Raw genomic sequence first — 19,388 nt, forward strand, 5'->3', positions numbered from 1 at the left:
ATATCTTAAGAGTTAAGATAATAAAATATATTAAAATTGTAATTGATGTTAACATATAAACAATATATATAATTAATTAATTAAAGATAAATGGGTAAAATGTAGATATAAATGAATAACATTAGTGACTAAAACTGAAAAGGATTAATACACCATTAATAACATGGAGAGATGGTAACCACAACTAATTAATTGGGAGGTTAGTGAAGCAGTGAAACTGTTACCTTTCTCTTCACAACATCCAACATAATATGTTCTCTTAAATTTTCAATTTCTAAGAATTTCATGTTTTAGACCCATAATCACAGATATGAACTTCTTAGAAAAAAATCACAGAATGATGAGAGGAATTCTTGAAGTACTTGTTGTCAATGCAAAAGGCATCATACACACCAATCTTGTTGGTATATCTTTCCTTTATTTTCACTTTATTAGCACTCTAATTTCAATGTATCCAAAACTACTTTTTGTTTTTATCAGAAAATTGTTCATTTCTTTTTTAACAAAACATTGCAGGAACACCTTCTTACTATGTGATCATTGAGTGTGGCACTCAGACTCGAATAACCAAAGTTTCATCAGGTTAAAGTATAAACAAATTATCATTTGAATGTACAAACAATGTCGTTCTTTTTTATGTTGAGATTTTTAAGAAAATGTTGTCTTGTTTTCACGTAATTCTGTGATGCAGGAAAACATGAGAAACCTCGGTGGAATGAGAAATTCATATTTGATTTGTCAGAGTTTGATTGCAAGAATTCAACCTATCTTAAATGTAGAATAATGGATAAAGAACTCTTCAGAAATGCTGGATTTGTTGGTGAAGCCAAGTAATCTCTTATCTAGTTTTTTCCTCTTCTTACAACTACATGTTTACAAGTAATGTCCCAAAGGGACGTTAATATAAGCACCACATTACTTTATCAATAAAACTATAATTAAATATGTTTTTCATTGGTAAATTATTATAAAAATAGTATTTTCTCCTTAAATTAAATTGTAAGACATTATATTTTTGCATTTTATATTTTATAAAAATTATGTAAAACATTTTTCTTAACAAATCTATATGAAGTGTCTTTCACTAAATAAATCGAGTTTGAGAGTATTTCTCAAGTTTCATAGTGAATTAATATGTAAAATTGCATACATTAATGGTTGAAAAAGATGTTTAAGAATATAATTAATTTAATTTAAAGACAAAATATAATTAGTTTATATAATAGTTTGAGAATAAAAAATATGATCCATAAAATTATGTGGGAAATCAATTTTGTGACTATAGGATTATTCTTGAGAAGGTTTAGTGTTTATTTATTTATATTTTGCATAATTAACATATATTTTGTGGTAAAGCAGAATTTTCATAGGTGGAATTTTAATGGAAGGAAGTGAGCAGGGAGACATAGAAATAGAACCAGCTGCATATAATGTGGTTCTTCAAGATCACACTTACAAAGGACAGATAAAGATTGGATTTAAATTCATTGCTAATAATGTAGGCTTCATCTTTTCTAGCTCCTGCAAATTGATTAATTAATCAATTATCAACTAATAAATGCTAATCACTGTTACTGTGAATTTGTTAACAGAATGAAAAGTACTTGATGGAGAAACCAGACCAATTCAAGGCTTTTGAGAAGAAGGAATCATCCAATTCAATTTTTGGATGGATTTGGAGAATATCATTGTGGAAAATCTTGTTTTTCTGTCAACACAAAACTTCTAAAACTCATTAGGATTATCATTCAGACGAATAATTAATTATAAAAATCAAAAGTCAAAACCATGATTAATTACTGTTATTTTTTGTTTTTATTTAAATTATTTCTCCTTTTCTTTCAATATATGAAGAGTGAAAGACAAGCCTATATACTTACTTACCACTCTTATAATTTGCATACACATTTAGTTATCTAAACTTTTACTTTTCATAAAGTTGTTATTTTTAAATTATTCCTATCAACTTTATCTTATATTATTATACCTTACTTTAGACTAATTATAACTTATTTCTTGGTAGCCTCACACTATTAAGTAGTGACAGGGATTGTTTTTGAAACTTTAAAATTTGATAAAACTAAAAGTAGCAATTTTTTTTTTGGGAAAAACAAAAGTTAATTAATAAACTTGCATTCATATTAGAAAATTATACATAATAGAATCTTAGAGCCTTATTATTGGTCAGCCTGAAGGAATAACTTGAAGTTAACAAATAGACTAAATTTATGTTAATATTGATGAAGAATATTTACATCTCAATTTAGATGTTAATCCCAAATATTTATATTTTGTCTCAGTACTGGATAATACTCCAATTAACTACATATGAATATATATATATAACTTTTACATTGTCTAACTTTTTAAATATATATATATGGGTGAGTACATGAATACCCAAATATTTATTTCATTATTAAAATATTATTAATTTATTTATACTTTATTATAAAAAAAAATATCAGTTTTAACATTAAATATTCAATAAGACCATATTATCATAGTTTGATATTTTTTTAAAAAATATTTAATAAACATTTAAGTAAGTAAATAAATAAATATGAATATATGTCTTCCCCAATTCCAATAAAGATGTAAATAAAGTACAAATTTAATACTTGTTAAGGTACAAAAGAAAACGACATTAATAAGTTTTTAGAAGAGTAGCTATTCTAATTATAATTTTGAGGAAGGAAAGAGGAACAATACATTCCCTTTGATCTTGATGAAGCAAGCATGACCGGATGAAGAGCATTGCCAGAGTTACACTCCGCACGTCTTTCCCCCAAACTAACAAATTAAGACTTATCAATAAAACTAACTAATTTATTGTTCACATCTTCCCTTTCTAACTAACCTCATTCAACTAGCCAGCTACTCTTTAATCACTTCTATTCAATTTTCCACCAACAAAGGATAAACTTTTAGGAAAATTATCTCTTTTATTACTTACTTTTTAATTCAATTTTTTATGGACAAAATTACAAAATCTAACATAACACAACTATTCAAATTATATGTATACACAATTCTAACACGAGATAATTATTTAAATTATATATACACATAAAATATTTATTGAGTTGTAACAACGGCTAAATATTCATAAATATTTTAAAATTACTCGGTATTTTAAATATATATTTTTATAATTTTTTAAAATAAAATTATAAAAAAATATATAAAATATAATATAAATTAAATTAAAAATATAAATTAAAATTTAGTTTTAATTAAATTTAACTTAATAAAATAGAAATTAATTTTAATTTTAATTAAATTTAACTTAATAAAATATAAATTAAATTTTGTTTTTATATTTTAGGAACACTCGCTGTGTATAAATAGTATAATATCGCATTTAACCCTTTATAAGTGGATATTAAAATACTCTTTATCTACAATCAGCGAGTAATAAATACCCGTAAACACCAATTATCTTTCATGGATTTTATTCATAATAAGCGTGAGTACAAATTTTTTTTGTCATCATATCAATTTTTTATTTTTATAATACTTTTTTTTTTACTTCCTTCTTCCTATCACATTATAGGAGATCTGAATACTTGAGAACCATCTCTTAGATATTTTTACTCCATCTTCTTGCAAACAAGTTCAATGGCTTTAATTTTCTAGAAGTATAACAATTAGATATTACCAAAAATGGGTTTGATCTCGTGATGGATAATACTTTGTATTTTAAGAAAGATGAGGAATGTGATGAAGGTATTGTCCTCATGTCTTTAGTAGTTGACCACTACATGTATAAACTATAACTACTTGTGAAAAACAAAGATATTAAAATTGTTAAAATCAAAGGGAATCATTGATTCATGTGTAACTCCAGCATCTTTTTTCCTTTTTTCATATGCTTCACAACTTCACATGCAACCTTATCAATATTGACCATAAATTATCAGAGCTGTTTCCGTGAACCATAATTTCTTGTTCAAACATCATATTATATCAAAGAAAAGCATCTTCTGGTAAATTTCATATCATGAACAAACATCATCCTAAATATTTAGTGACATCATATTATTTTACATCAAACAAGGTAAATATTGTCACCAAATTACTTGTGTGTTGGGGTAATTTATATGAATTTTGCATTATCTGTCATTCGGTCAAAAGTTATGTAGAAAATTACATTATTGGTATAATTTATCATTTAAGTGTGTCAGTTTTGTACTCACAATCATGCACATAGATAGTACAACGCAACCACTCCAATCTAAGACTTCAATTTTCTAACTCCTTTTCTATCTATGACACACACACACCTTGCATGTATGGTTGTATTCTTCTCCAACCAACACAAGGTTTTAGCCATTTCTGCAACTGAGTTTTCTTTCATAACTCCCTTCTGCGATTTTCTGCAAAGAAAACTTTGTTCTCTTTTTCTCTTCCTTTCTTTGCATTCTTTTCTTCTTCTTTCGCTGAATAGTCCTAAGAAGCTAAAGGCATAAACGCTAAGGAGGGAACTGTTTCAAATGATGTTAATTTAGCTAGCCACTGTTCAAATTCAAACCAAGCCATATTAAAAAGGTAACATAGAAAACAATGCTGGGGACCGTTGCTTTTTCGTTTTGTTTTGTTTTTTTCACAACCGTTGGTTTTGGTGTTGAAAACTTCAGTTTTTTTTCCTTTTTTTTATCAAATTGAGGATAAAGGGTACTTTGTTAGCAACCCTTTTCAGTGAATTATTTCGGGTCTCCATAGCAGCAACACCCTTTGGAAGCTTTTGCTTTTTTGTTGAGGGAGGACAAGAACATCCAAGTTTTCAGCCTTTTCTTTTGATCTGTCTTTTTTCTTTTCCTTCTTTTTCCCGTTTCCCTGGTTTCAATTTCAGTAATGTAACCGTTCATTTCAAGCTGAGTAGTGCATCCTATTTTGAAATCATTGTATGTGACTATGCTCTCTGGTGATCATGGAGGACTTGTGTACCACTTGAGTACTAACATTCAGAGCCCACAAACCCAATTTGTGACTCAACTTCCATGATTATATGTGCAGGTTTTGAGGTGATTGTCCATAGGTTGTTGAGTTTAGATGGAAAATTCATCCAACTTTGATGAAAACTCTGATGTGGGGTACCAACCTTCACATTCTTCTGTGGATCAAAATGACCATTCAATCACTGAAACTGTTGGATACTCCACATTCAGTGGAGATTCCTTTGCGTATTGCAGGACTAACTCTGAGGTCTCAAACTTCTCTGAGCCTATTGATGACAATAGCTTTAGAAGTGAACATTCACCTTCTCTATGGACACCTGTGAAACATGGAGCAAGTCAAGCTGTTCTTTCAAGGTTAGGAATGAAGCAACCCAGGAACTCAATGGATGATAAATCTGAGGATCTTGATCTCTTGGAGTCAGGTTGATTTGCACTCTGAGCTTGTGAATTTTTCCTATGTGACAATGTGGAATTATCTTGAAACTCAATCAATTTTGTGGGTGTTTATAGAGCTTGATATGATGAGGGAAAGATTTTCAAAGCTTCTATTGGGGGAAGACATGTCTGGTGGTGGGAAAGGTGTTTGCACTGCAGTTACAATATCAAATTCAATCACCAACCTCTATGGTAATATCTTTTTCAACAGTATTTGGTCCAATGATGTGACTCTGGTTTAATTTATTTGAAATGGGAATTTGCAGCAACTGTTTTTGGGCAAAATTTAAAGTTGGAGCCTCTTAATCCAGAGAAGAAGGCCATGTGGAAAAGAGAAATGAATTGTCTCCTATCTGTGTGTGATTACATAGTAGAATTTGCCCCAACTGCACAATATTTAGAAGATGGTACAATTGTGGAGGTGAACTATTGCTTAACCCCTTTTATACAAGGTTAATGGAGCTTGTTCTTCATCTCACAATGTCTTATATGCTATCTGATGTTGTATTGTATCTCAGATGATGACAAGTAGACCAAGGTCAGATATTTATATCAACCTCCCAGCTCTTCAAAAGCTTGACACAATGCTCATAGTAAGGCAAACTTCAATTGCTTCTTGTTTTTGACAACCCTGTTTTCGTCCAAAGATTTTGTGCCTTACAAATGTTGTTTCATGTTCTTTTATCAGGAAATATTGGACAGTTTCCATGATACTGAATTTTGGTATGCAGACCAAGGGAGTTTATCAGGTAACTCAACTCGGTCACGTGCAGGCTCATTTCGAAGGATTGTTCAGAGGAAAGATGAGAAATGGTGGCTTCCAGTTCCTTGTGTTCATCCTGGAGGCCTCACTGAAAAGTCAACAAAACACTTGAGTGAGAAAAGAGACTGTGCTAATCAGATTCATAAAGCAGCTATGGCTATAAATAGCAGTGTTCTTGCAGAGATGGACATCCCAGAAACATATATGGCAAATCTTCCCAAGGCAAGTCATCATATTCAATTATTGTTGTTAGAGGTACAATATTGAAAGGTAAAAATATCACATCGACTGAAAATAAGACGAGTTTATAGTATAGAAGTGGATACAAACCTCACTTTATAAACTGGTTTTATAAGGTTGAGATAAATTTAACGTTCAGTTTTTAACCGAAAGAATCAATCTACGTATCAAATTCAAAAAGAATTAAGAAAGATAAAGTTAGTGCAGAAGGAAAAGGAAAAGTGTTTGACATGAAAGTGAAACCAAGAGTGTTTTGAGTTTTCTAAAATTTTGTTTGTTGTTCTCTTGTCTAACATTAGAGTGGAAGAGCAAGTCTGGGGGACACAATTTACCGCTATATGTATTCTGCAGACAAGTTCTCACCAGATTACCTTCTTGATTGTCTCAAAATAAGTTCTGAACATGAAGCACTTGAGCTGGCAGACAAGGTTGAGTCTTCAATGTTCACTTGGAGGAGAAAAGCTTGTCTGAGCCATTCAAAAACATCATGGAACAAAGTTAAGGATCTCATGGCTGACACTGACCGAAGTGACAAAAACTACACTTTAGCTGAGAGAGCTGAAACCTTGTTGTTTTGCTTGAAGCAAAGATATCCTGAGCTCTCACAAACATCCTTGGACACATGCAAGATTCAATATAACAGGGTAAGTTTAACAATGAAGTTGCTCAAGTTATCAGCACAGAAAGACACTAACATGGTTCTTTTAACAAATGTAGAACATTTTAGGATACCATGATAGGAATATATCTATTGTGGAATGAGAACTTGCAGATCTCTAGATTGTGAACTCATGCACTGAGAATGAATATTAACTTTTGCAGGATGTTGGAAAGGCAATATTAGAGAGCTACTCAAGAGTATTAGAAGGCTTAGCATTCAACATTGTAGCTTGGATTGAAGATGTTCTTCATGCAGATAAATCAGCAAGGAAATAAAATGTATAGAAACATTAACCACACTGTAGCCCCTTAACACTGGTGTTATTTTCATTCAGCAATTTTTTGTATACTATATGGCCTTAGGAGAAGTTATGATAAATGTTAGTTGTTACTAGTTAACTGTGCTACAGGAAGAGTTTTCACATTCAGCTGAAGGATCAAGAGTAATTTATATAATCTTCTGTTCCATAAATAAAAGAAAAACAATTTTATATTAGTGTAGTTGCTGGCAAATGCTTTGTCAGAAGTGTGGAGGAATTAAAGGCAATATTGTTAAATAATTGTGTTTGAGATAGAAGTGAGAATTAAGTTATTTCAGTAATCTATTGTATATATGATTGGTTAGTGTTGCAATGGATGCTATTGAAAGTAAGCTTTTGTTTAAATAATATGCTGAAAACTGGTTCAAGATGATAATTATAACTAGTCAATTTTCAGATTCATAAAATGAGCTGAAATTTTTTAAACTAATCTTCTCCAAACATCTCACTGTATCATTCATTGATCATAATACAAACTGAGACAGCAAAAACACTCTAAATAACACGGCCAAATTTATCATCTTCCACTACTTCCATGGAAGTACTCCTCCACTCTTAAAGAAAGTCAACGTTCGTTTTGGCCTGCATGAAAATAAAAGTTGAATACAGAAATAACAGGAAAACAAATTATTCAAAGAACATGTTATGTATTAATGTTGTAAGTTTTACATACAACGCCAAAATATAATATATATATATATATATATATATATATATATATATATATATATATAAATTTCATCTTTTGTAAGATTGAGTTATACTTAATTCTAATATCAAGTATAATTGGTTTGTTGTTTGTTGTAGTTTGTATCTTTTTTATCATTTATTAAATAATTAAATATATATATATAGATAGATCTTCAATAAAATCAAGACATAATAATTTCGTAACTTATCATCTATTTATATTATAAACTTTACCAAGACATTTGTTTCACTCAAACATTTTTGCATGTTTCAAATGAAAGTGATAATGTTTACAGTGTTTCACCTCCACCTCCAAAATTTTACTAAATGTCCATATTATCCTATAATTAAAACGTTTTTAATATTTAAAAATCAGAAAATCAAGAATGGTGAAATATTCTTTTTTAATTACAGCAGCAGTAGCATTCGTCAGTGGTGCATTCATATTCTCTCGGATAGCATTTCCATTCTCGTGCTTCCTTCCCTACGATTTCTTCTTCTTCTCTTTTTCTTTTGCATTGTAGCACACAGAACACTGCTTCCTGAGCTTTCCTCTTCCTCTTTTCTTATCTTTACATCCCAACCTGAAAATAACTTCTGCCTCTGTACTAATTTTTCACTATAACATACCTCTCCTCTATCACCTAATTATCACCAACGCTCACATCACTTTACCTCCTCATTTGCGGCAACCCTGGAGCTGCTCTTCCACAATATTGTCTTCACTGGTGAAATACCATCTTCTTTTCCTCCTCAACTTACTTCCATTAAAAAGACTTCCCAACAAAGGAGCCTATTTGTATTCATCCAGGGTTACACTTTTCGTAACCCAATCATAAACCACAAACACCACCATCCAACACAACATCCAAACTCATTCTACACACCACACACAAGATCAGTTTTGCCTTTTTGTTTTAAGTTAGGCCCATTTTTTTTCCTATCCTTTAGAGAGTTTTGGGTGTTTTACCTTACACCTCGAATCCTTTCATCCTATATCTCTAAACTTTAACAAAATTCCTATTTCGTCTCTAATTAAAAGCTGTTTTAATTTTTATTGAAACCGAAAAGAATCTAGTCAAAGATTGTTCAACAGTTTCATTAGTTTTGTTTAAGAGATTTTAGGTTTTTGGTTTTCTCACCCAGCATAACACTCACATTCCCTCATTTTCTCTTCTTTCTTACACAGCACACACAAGAAGCTTTCTTCTTCATGGTGTGGATTTCTTCTTATATTCAATATCTGATTTCTTACTTAAACTTTTTCCATATTAACTTTTGTTGTTCAACAAGTGAGATTATGTACGTTGGATCCCAGTCACTCGTTTGGTTTAGAATAAATATCAGTTTATTTAAATTTAAACTAAATTTTTGAATAAATAATTTTTTAAATAATTACTTATTTAAGAAGCAAACAGAATTTTCTTATCAAAATAAGGAAAATATTATTATTATGATAAATAGATTAGGAAAATAGATAAAAAAAATAGATAAAAAAATAGATATGCAATTATTTTATGAAATATACATTTTTAAGAAATTAAACTCAAACACTCGTCTAGAAATCATTCATTTTTATCATTTGACGTGATAATGCCATATAAATGAAAATCACAATTGCGCTTAAATATATTATTATTTTAAATATTTTATTTTATCTTCAATTTTGATTATATATTTAAATGATTTAATTAAGTTTTAAATATACCATAAAATTTAAGTACTTATTCATATTAAATTTGTTTATTTACTATTCAATATTATTTAATTATAATTAAAATGGAAATAGACGAAATAAGATCAGGAGGCTCATTTTTCTTCTACTATTCTTCTATTCTATTTTCTGGTTTCTCTCTTCTCTCCCTCTCTTTTCTCTTTGGTTTTCTTTTTTTAAAAAACCCTAGAGAGACGAAAGGAAGGGTTGCGGCGTTAGTGAGAGTAAAGAGTAAAGAGCATTCCATGACCGTTTGGGATGAAGGAGTGAGAAACACTGAGAGAGGGAGTGGTGGTATATCAGAGAGGAGATGTTAAAATTGGGAGACAACGATGGAAAGCGAAAGTAGGATTTTGGAGTAAGGGAAGAAATCGGAAAAGGTATGGGGAGCTTGTCTTTCTTGTTTTAATAAGCTGTAAACGTTTGAAAACAATTGGTGTTCGTGGTTTGATTCTTTGGAACCGTTTCGATATGTTGGTTGTTCCAAAAATTATAGATATATGTTGTTATGCTATCAGGAGCTATCTTGGTTTGAATTGGTTGTTCGAAATGTGATAATGTATAATTTTTATTGATTTGTATTTTTTTTGCTACATGGGAATCTTAATGGGTATTATCTCTGTTAAGTAGAAAAGTCAATATGATAGTTTTGTGGGTGGAAATGGATATATCATGTGTTTTAATTTATAATTGTAAATTAAGAATTTGATATTCATAGTGGATATAATTATGAGATGGAATAATAGGTGTACGCTTGGGGATGTTTAAAGGGTTAAATTGGGTTGTATGAATTCTTTTGAATTAGTTCATATTGAAGTTGAATGGTCTTGTTATAATCTGGAAATTTGTGTACCTTGGATGAAGGTTTTGGTTGTTTCCGGTTTCATTGAAATATGAAAAGAGTTGGGTATTACAAGTAGGTTGTCTTAGGTGTTAATAAAATGATGGGTAATTTTATGGTTTGGATTCATTTATTTAATATGTTGTAGAACAATGATTATGGGGAGCTAAATCTCATTGAAATGCCATTTGTGATTGTTAAAGAAATTGCGAAATGGTATCCTTATCAATTTGGTTGAATTGAAATGACTTGATTGAATGAGTGAATGAATTGTTATACCCTGATGAATATTCGGTTTAATGAGTTTGTGTGTGGATAATGTGAAAGACTACATGATAAGTTGTGCATAATTGTGTGGATAAATTTTATTAACCTTATCATCTTGTGATTCTTGGTTAAACCATTGTCTCGGTACGTTTTTGATATAATGTGATTGTGATTATATTAAAATCTTGAAAGAATTATAATGAACAAAAGGATGATGTGTTATTGGTTCTATGATTGATAGATTCAAATGTGTATAGATATAAATCTATAACTTGAACAATGTAAATGTATTTAACTTAGCTAATTTTATAATTTCGAGAATACATGAATTGTATAAGAGGTTGTATTAATTGTACGTGCTCATTGGTATGTCTTGTTTGTTTTAATAGAAAGGAAATTAAATGTGATCGATAATATCTTGTAAATGGGCAATTAAAGTAGTATGAATAGTTAGGATTCATGGGAAGAATTGTCTGATGTTCTGTATGGTCATATTGGGTTACTCTATTTTACTGAATCATTCATAGGTATTACGGGGTATTGCATTTGATTAAAATATTGCTGCTGTCCAGAATTTTATTTTGTTGTTGCTGTTTAAATTTTGTGCAATTGCTGTATCAGAATTCTGCACTTTCTGTCATTACTGTTTGCTGTTTTTAGCACTGATTGCTTGCTGTTTTCTGTAATGTTGCTGGCTGTTTCAGCATTTTTTCCTTGCTGTTTTATACCAGTAAATTTTGCTGTATTGGACTGTTGTGATTGTTGTTGCCACATTAAAATCTTTGTTGTATTGGGCTGTTTTGACTGCTGTGATGTAGTAAAATCCTGGCTGTTTTGATTGTTGTTACTGCATTAAAATCCTTGTTGTATTAGACTCTCTGACTATTGTGTCTGCACTAAAACATTGTTGTTTTGTAACTTTATTGGGTTGTTTTACCCATATTACAACACTTCTGTTTTGAGCTAGTTGAATCATGGTTGGTGTAGGAATCGAGATTGTATGGTTTATACATTCATGCTTTTGCTAGAGTTGAGTTAAGAATTGGTTTATTGTGATATAATTATTTTGAACCACTGATGCTGGTTGGTTACATATGATTGATATACTTATTTGGAATGGCCAAACTAACTGCTGATTGTACTGTTATGAAGTATGTTAAGAGGATTGGTTGCGGTGATCTTATTTTTTTATCTGTCAAAGGTACATTAGATGTGCTATATGTATTATTTGTTGCTGGTGTATGGTTGCTATGACACGTTGAGAAATCTTTTGTATTACACAAAGTGATATTTGGACCTTAAAGGTTAGGACAGTTATGTTAAGAGTCTTGTGTGATTAGTGAGATGGCTAGAGAATTACTCTTCAATTACTCAAGAGTAGTAAGTGGCCTATAGAGTTAGTTTGAATACTCTTAAGGTTAAGGTCTATCTTCCGCATGCAAGAAGTAGTGGAAAGGAGCTCTCTTCAGTTTGTGAGAGACAATAAGAGTGGGTTTGAGTATCGTTGCTTGTTTATTCTTATTATATAATATTTATGCTAGTTGGATGCCTAGCTCACCTATATATTGTTTGTGTTGTTTATGTCGGTTACGATGATCGTATAATGTATGGGTTATGCGGGACTGGAGCTATATGATTGATGAGAGAGGGGTTTACTATGTGAGTTTGCTTTCAAAGTTTTATTTACTTATGAAAATGATTTGTAATACTTTCTTGATTTTCTTTAATTATATTGCAAAATTATAAGATTTTGATGCACTTAAGTGACTCCCAGATTTGGAACATTACATTAATGGTATCAGAGCAATGATTTTGGGGCTTTGGGGAGTGAGCTCATCTAGGTTCTAATGTGTGACTCTGATGTTATAGTGTTACATGATATGTAATGCTTAGTGGAAATGTTTGGTGATTGCTTACATTGTTTGGTTCTATGCTTGAATGTTGAACGAAATTGATGGTGCTGTTAGTGATCCTGATGTGGTTATTGGGTGGCTGATAATTCCTAACCTCTGCATAACAGATGTTCTGTTTTAGAATCCAAGAAAAACCAAAGTGGGCCTTAGTTAACAACAGGTCTTTTTGAGCAGAATTGAATTTAATTCAATAGTAGAACAAGATTATTAAACCTAAAGTTACTTTCTGATTAATTGTAATTAGTTGTTTTCGGCTTGTTCCTTAATTTCATAGTTTCTAGTTCTTTAATTTACTTTTGCTGCTATGTTAGTGATATGTTACAGCTTAAATTACATTCGTTGCATCTTACCCTTCATCGCCCAATTGTTAAATCTTTACATTTTCATTTGAGTATGCATTGGGAATTCTAGTTTCTGCATAATATAATTAACAGTCTGTTTTAGCATTTACCCAACAGAGGATTTTTTTGGGTTTCACTAATCTTTTAGTTGAACTAGTTGTAGTTCAATATTGAGTTGGTTACATCATTGACATACCATTTAAGTCATCTTACTACATAGACATTGCATTCACATTTTCTTACCTAAGGTTGCCATGCTTATGGTTTTAACATTGGTTTCAAAATGTGATTTTGAGTTCTGCATATATTTCTCCTGATCACTTTGCACTTTTAATATCTTCTCATAATTCCAGACTTGTTCAAAACATTGCATCTGTATAAATAGTACTTTAGGTTCATAGAGGCATTCATTCAAACAGTTTAATAAAAGCTGCATACAGCTCCAATATTGTTTTAATATTACGAATAAATATAATTGTATGAATAATGTGATTAAATATGAACCTGTACCTTGAATGAATGTCCGTGAAAATGAATAGGAATTTTGTTGAGATGATGAATTATAGTTTAAAAAGAAAATAAGATTGTGTGGAAGGTTAAAGTGCAGATTTCAAAGAGGAATAAATGACTTTAATTTGTGAATGTGTAGTAGTTTTATTTTCGAAAAGATGTTGGTTGAGTCTAGACGTGAGAACTGATATATAGATGGTATGGGATAGAAATAATACTGTACGAATGGAAGGAGAGTAAAGGATTTATGATTGTTTGAAATTAGAATGAACAAATGTTTTACTACATTGTTGGAACAACTGGATGTTGGAAAGATGTGGAATCTAGTGTTGATTAGTGATCATTAATTTTTTTACGAATGGTAGTAATGTGTGGCTGGATGGTGTGAGGTGATTGGTTTATAAAGTGAATGTTAATTACATTCCAAAGTGTATAGTCTGTTTGTTATTCTTTAAATTCTACTTTGGACATAACCGGTTATGCAATATTATTTGGAGGTGACTAGTATAAATAAATATATTACTAGTTGATAATGAAAGAAAGGTAATGGGAGCTAACTTTTGGTCTTTTGGTTTGGCGTGTTCTTGATTCATGAAGATGTTCATGGTTTCGAATCTGTGGATGGTTTAAACGAGTTTAAGCTTCTGATTCTATGTTATTTTACTTTCAAATCCATGATTTTATATGAGTGGTGAATTTAGTCAGTCGAACGGTTTGTTTGATGATGGTAGGCCTGAATGGATGATCTGAAATTGTTGATTTTATGATTATGAACATGAATGATAAATGTATGCTTTGTGAATGTGTAGAACAAAATCTGTATGCTCCGTTTATTTGTGGGTACTTAGTTGTATGTTGTTATGGATCCTCATTTTTGGGCGTTCTTGTGACTCTATTGAGTAGGGGCAGTTTGTATGTCTTGGGTAGAATTTGTGCATGTTGTTAGGCCAGAAGTCTGGTTGAATATATGATGGATGTGAGTATTCTGGTATCTGTGATGATTGTTGATGAATTTTGGGTCTCTGGAAAGTCTGGGATGTTAGAGGAATTGGTTGAGTAGACTCAATCGAATCTGTTTGGATTTGGAATAGAACCATTCGATGTTTGAATAACGTAATCTGTTATTATCCATTCTTTTTATTACTTCGTCTGGTTCCTCATTTCGTTATGCGCGCTATTCTCCAATATTTTCGAATGACCAAATATAAAATTCCGCTAATTGGAAATACTAACGTGCAATTCGTGTGGTTTATTTTCTAAGATTTTCAATCTAACTAAAGTGTTTTCCTCGGTGCAGAGTGATAGGTAAAATGGCGTTCAGAGGAAAAGAAATGATGAAGAAAATTCAGAAGACGGTGGGAGAGAATGGTTTGAGTCAAAGAGATAAGAAAACGTTGGAGAAAAGCGTGCCTCGAAGCAAGGTTGTGATGAATCGTGCCAAACGTGGTCTCTTTGCTGGGCGACACATTCAGTTTGGGAATAGTGTCAGTGAAGATGGCGGTAACAAGTTTGTATCCAGTTCTCCGTCTATTTTTTTTTTTTTTATTTTGGTGTTAGTTTCTTCTGGTACGAGTCATGACGGAAAGTTTCATGTTGTAGCTTCTGGTGTTAGATCTATGTTTGCGGTTTCTGTTGTTTTATGAGTGTGTTAAGTTACTTTTTGAAATGGAGTTAGTTGAAAATATGGATTGAATGGTGATGTGTAGTTAATTTTTCTCTAACTCTATAAATTTCTGAGCATATTTTTCCCCCATTGAAGTAATAAATTCTACATTTCACGTTGTGATGGGAACTCTATGGAAGAGGGGACAGCTCCAGTGGAAGAAGTCAAATGTAATATTTAGAGTTGTTCTTAGTTGATGTTTTGGATGAAGCTCTCTGTAGGTAAAAGGATAGAACAATTTGAAGGGGTGAAGAGATTGAGGGATAAAGAGGATAAGGTATCCTAATTAGGTTAACTACAAAAGCTAAAGCATTGATACAAATGCAGCTTTCCAGAACCTTTCTGGTTTCAATCCCTCAAAGGATGTAAGATCCTCACAATCTGCAACGAAGTAGAGCCGTGAAAATATTCCTTCCCTGATAATCTTAGTGCCTAAAACCTTCTTCCACAAACGACCTTGGGTTTCTCTGACTAGGGCACCACAGAACAGTGTTTGAAGTACACTGTTGCTATATTTTGCTCAACTTGTTCCTGACAAATCCTCTGCAGCTGATGTTTCCCCAAGAGCTACCGAAATACATGTTCTTGAAACATAATTGGCTGTTGTGCAATGCAAAACTTACTGTGCATTTTAGTAACTGGTCAGTCAACTTTTTTGCATCCATCATTGATAAGCGTGTTGTGAGTTGTGTGCCTATGATTATGCCTGTTGTGTATAGTCCTTAAGTAAGTAGTATGACAGTGGTCAATGCTATTAATTCCGAGCTATATTGCTTGCATGAAGATTGGAATTGCTTTTCCAATCCTCTATCCTTTGCATGGGAGGCCAGCTTCCTTGCATCCCCCAGCTCAGTGGGTGGCTGCTTTTTCTAGAAGAGGGACTCTCTAGACTAGGCTCTCTGTTTTTCCTTATTTCTCTGTTTTTCTGCTTCCATTACATAACCCCTTTGTTAAAATTTTCAACAGTATAAATAAAGGATAACGTTCTGGATTAAAAAATGTGAGAGTAACGAGCTAATCATCTTTGGGTTCCTAAAAGTTGGATGGGTAAAGAGAGATGATTGATTTGCAAGTTGCCTCTGCACTTGTTTAGTACTGGAATCTGATGCATGTTAAATTGCCGAAATTCCATTTTCCATGGAGGCAGGTTGCAATCATTAATTTAAACTGTCAATTTCTTGGACTCTCCATGGATCCAACATGGGCAAAGTTTTCTTTGTCGACCCTTCTTTCAGTGATTATAATTCTGATTGAGTTCTATAATGTACTGATTATTTACCTGTTCCTGTCATTGTTTATATCAACTACCATTGTTGAAAACTTGGTCTACAAAATTCTTTAGTCTGAGATGTTAAATAATGAAATTAGTGATTTCTTGATGGTCAGCACTAATTATGTTTGGAACTATATGTCCTGTTAACAGTTGCTAATATTTGCCACACCAAATATGGAATGCAAAAGTTCTTTTTGTAGTATGTGCAATATCTCCCGTACGATAGTTATGGGTTCAATCTCTTTGTTGTTTGTTGGTTGTACACTTTTATCTTAGTAAGTTCTTTTACAATTTAAATATGTTAGAGAGAATGAAGTATTGATGTTCTTTCTCTAATGCTTTTGACAGGACAAGGAGAACTTGGAAACCGAATGTCCAGGAAAAGCGGCTCTTCAGCTACATCCTAGATCGTCACGTTCGTGTTAAAGTGACCACACATGCCATCCGATGCATAGACAAGGCAGGTGGGATTGATGAGTATTTGCTGAAAACTCCTTATCACAAGATGGACACTGAAATGGGCATTCTATGGAAGGCAAAAATTGAGAAATTGTATGAAGAGCTTGGCCAAAAGGAGGTTGTATTCTTTTCACCCGAGGCTGAAGCGAAGTTTGAGCAGGACTTTAAAGATTTGAAATTGTCTGAAAGGGAAGCACAAAAGGAGGTCAGAAGAAAGATGTACACTGGGATGAGCAAGCACGAACGGGTTCCTATTTCGTATATCTTAGCTGCTGACAAGCTCAAAGCTGGAAGCGTTGTTTCTAATTAATGTATGTTGTGTCAACTGATACTTGCGGTGTAAGCTTTATTAGCTCAGAGTGTGAAAAATCTTTTATTTGATTTTTGGATCATAGTGGTTTCTTCAGATATTCTTGTTGAAAAGCTTTAAACTTTGGGTAGTGAAAAGCATAATCTATTGTGTCAAAATAATAATATAGTTCTATTTTTCTAGCGAGACTGTATTTCCCGAGGTGCAACTTGGTAGAAATCAATAAAAAGGGTAGTGTTCTCACGTTATTTCTTGCTTTTCATTTTTCACATTTTGAGACTTTCTGGTCTGTGCTGCATACTGGCAATGTACCAGAGTCACGTTGGATGTTGATAGGAGCTTGGATTTAGAATAGAATTCATGGAAACTGGTTTTTAAGGAGAACCTCTAGGTTTTGAGCGATCTGAACTCACCCATTATATGTATGTCATTTCACTACCTAATTGACAAACAAAAAATGGAGTTTCCTGCTGCAGCTTCCATTTTATTAACACTGTTTTCATATACCGCAAGAAATTGTAGTTAATATGGTTATAAGACCAGTACAATTATATATAAGAATAGTCTTTCCGTAATGTTGTTTGATTCCCAGGTTTCCCTCTTACTTCTGCTCGATGTTTCAGTCTAAGTTTCTTTCTGCCTTTTGTAGTGGTAAACTAGTGGTTAATAACATTCCTCTGCTAAAGGACCATCTTTTGGAGTTTCTGGTATAACTGAAACTTGTTATCTTCATTCCGTTGTTAGATACATGGCAACAATGTTATAATTAAGTAGTTTTTCTTTTTTTTTTTCCTTTGAAAATGGAAAGGATGAAGGCTATCTTTACAGTAATGTTCCAAATAAAAACCAACTTTCTATTTTATACAAGATAAGAATGTAATAGATAGCTGCCAAAAAGATAAGAATGTAATAGATAGCTGCCAAATAATTGTCATGCGGTTACAACTTACAACAACAGTGTACTTTTATGCATGAATAAAATAATGCCTACTGTAAACCTACCCAGGCGTTTACCACAAGCTCTGTTAAAATAGCAAGCTTTTCTTATGGAAGGCTTTCACCATTATTGATGCAGGAAACAATAACATTAGAGAGTCTGAATTATGATATCTAGCCTTCTTTGATGTTTAAATCATTGCTTTTAGGTCCATCGTTCCTTTACTATTATTGTATGCAGGACATACAGGAGCAAATTGACAGTAACCACATTTCCAGCGTTCATCCTCAGGAGGGTAAGTTGCTTTTTGTTCTCCAAGCCAAAACTCAAGACACGAGCGAATTTGAGCCAGTCATGATCATATGTGAATTTATCTTCACCAAGCAGTGAATGATCTTTCTGATACTCATATCTGACGTGGTGCACACACAACCATAGAATAAGGGCTCATGTAGTGCAAACAAACTCCACCTGTTGTTGCTTCTTATGTTGTTCCGCTTCTGCCATATTCTTCTCCAATACTTTGGCCCTTTCAACCATCGCAGGAAATGAGCAAATACACAGGCTGGAAATTAGCACCTTCAAATCACTCCTCAGCCCATTTTCAAACTTTCTGCATTGCCACTCCTCAGTGGTAGCCATAGTGTTGAAACAAACCAAGTGCTTAAACTTGTTCGTATATTCAGAAACGGACATTCCACCTTGAACCAGTTGCAGAAACTTCACTTCCTTGGCAAAACGAACGCTGTCAGGGAAGTATTCTTCATAAAACTTGCTCCGGAATACTTCCCATGTGATGGGATTTTGGGCGTCCGTCAGGATAGCTCTCATGCTCGCCCACCAGTGGCTTGCTTCTCCAGTCAATAGATATTCTGTGAACGCCAACCTGTTCTCGTCCGGGCATCTCTTGGCGTTGAAGATTCTCTCCATGTCTCTTAGCCACTAATCTGCCTCATCAGGGAGGCACTTCCCACTGAACTTGGCCGGATGGTGTTGAAGAAAACTCTCCAAGCTCCACTCGGTTGGATGGTTAGCATTGGAAGAGGAAGCTCCTGGCGTGCCTCTGGTGGCAGTAATAATCTCCATTAACT

General features: G+C 32.5%; 4 protein-coding genes across 4 annotated transcripts; 3 read left to right on the top strand and 1 right to left on the bottom strand.

Annotated features, from left to right (window-relative positions):
• The first annotated feature begins 337 nt into the window (after positions 1 to 337).
• LOC124838771 (Calcium-dependent lipid-binding (CaLB domain) family protein) lies at positions 338 to 1,739 on the top strand. Its single transcript, XM_047314454.2, has 5 exons — positions 338 to 404; positions 517 to 582; positions 692 to 830; positions 1,360 to 1,498; positions 1,593 to 1,739. Exons 1-5 carry the CDS (start codon positions 338 to 340, stop codon positions 1,737 to 1,739), a joined length of 558 nt encoding a protein of 185 aa, XP_047170410.2.
• Positions 1,740 to 4,557: 2,818 nt separating this feature from the next.
• On the top strand, positions 4,558 to 7,711 carry ROPGEF3 (RHO guanyl-nucleotide exchange factor 3). Its single transcript, XM_047314459.2, has 7 exons — positions 4,558 to 5,383; positions 5,472 to 5,588; positions 5,663 to 5,817; positions 5,915 to 5,989; positions 6,085 to 6,381; positions 6,699 to 7,043; positions 7,222 to 7,711. The coding sequence occupies exons 1-7, from the start codon at positions 5,056 to 5,058 to the stop codon at positions 7,333 to 7,335; spliced, it is 1,431 nt and encodes a 476-aa protein (XP_047170415.1). The 5' UTR covers positions 4,558 to 5,055; the 3' UTR covers positions 7,336 to 7,711.
• Positions 7,712 to 9,891: 2,180 nt separating this feature from the next.
• On the top strand, positions 9,892 to 17,608 carry LOC124838772 (uncharacterized). Its single transcript, XM_047314455.2, has 3 exons — positions 9,892 to 10,163; positions 14,953 to 15,162; positions 16,940 to 17,608. The coding sequence occupies exons 2-3, from the start codon at positions 14,966 to 14,968 to the stop codon at positions 17,358 to 17,360; spliced, it is 618 nt and encodes a 205-aa protein (XP_047170411.1). The 5' UTR covers positions 9,892 to 10,163; positions 14,953 to 14,965; the 3' UTR covers positions 17,361 to 17,608.
• Positions 17,609 to 18,744: 1,136 nt separating this feature from the next.
• On the bottom strand, positions 18,745 to 19,227 carry LOC124838776 (uncharacterized). Its single transcript, XM_047314460.1, has one exon. The coding sequence runs from the start codon at positions 19,225 to 19,227 to the stop codon at positions 18,745 to 18,747; it is 483 nt and encodes a 160-aa protein (XP_047170416.1).
• Positions 19,228 to 19,388: the final 161 nt, after the last annotated feature.

The sequence above is a fragment of the Vigna umbellata genome, chromosome 11 (assembly GCF_029865625.1).
Source record: "Vigna umbellata cultivar VRB3 chromosome 11, Vumbellata_1.0, whole genome shotgun sequence".
NCBI classification, from domain to species: Eukaryota; Viridiplantae; Streptophyta; class Magnoliopsida; order Fabales; family Fabaceae; genus Vigna; species Vigna umbellata.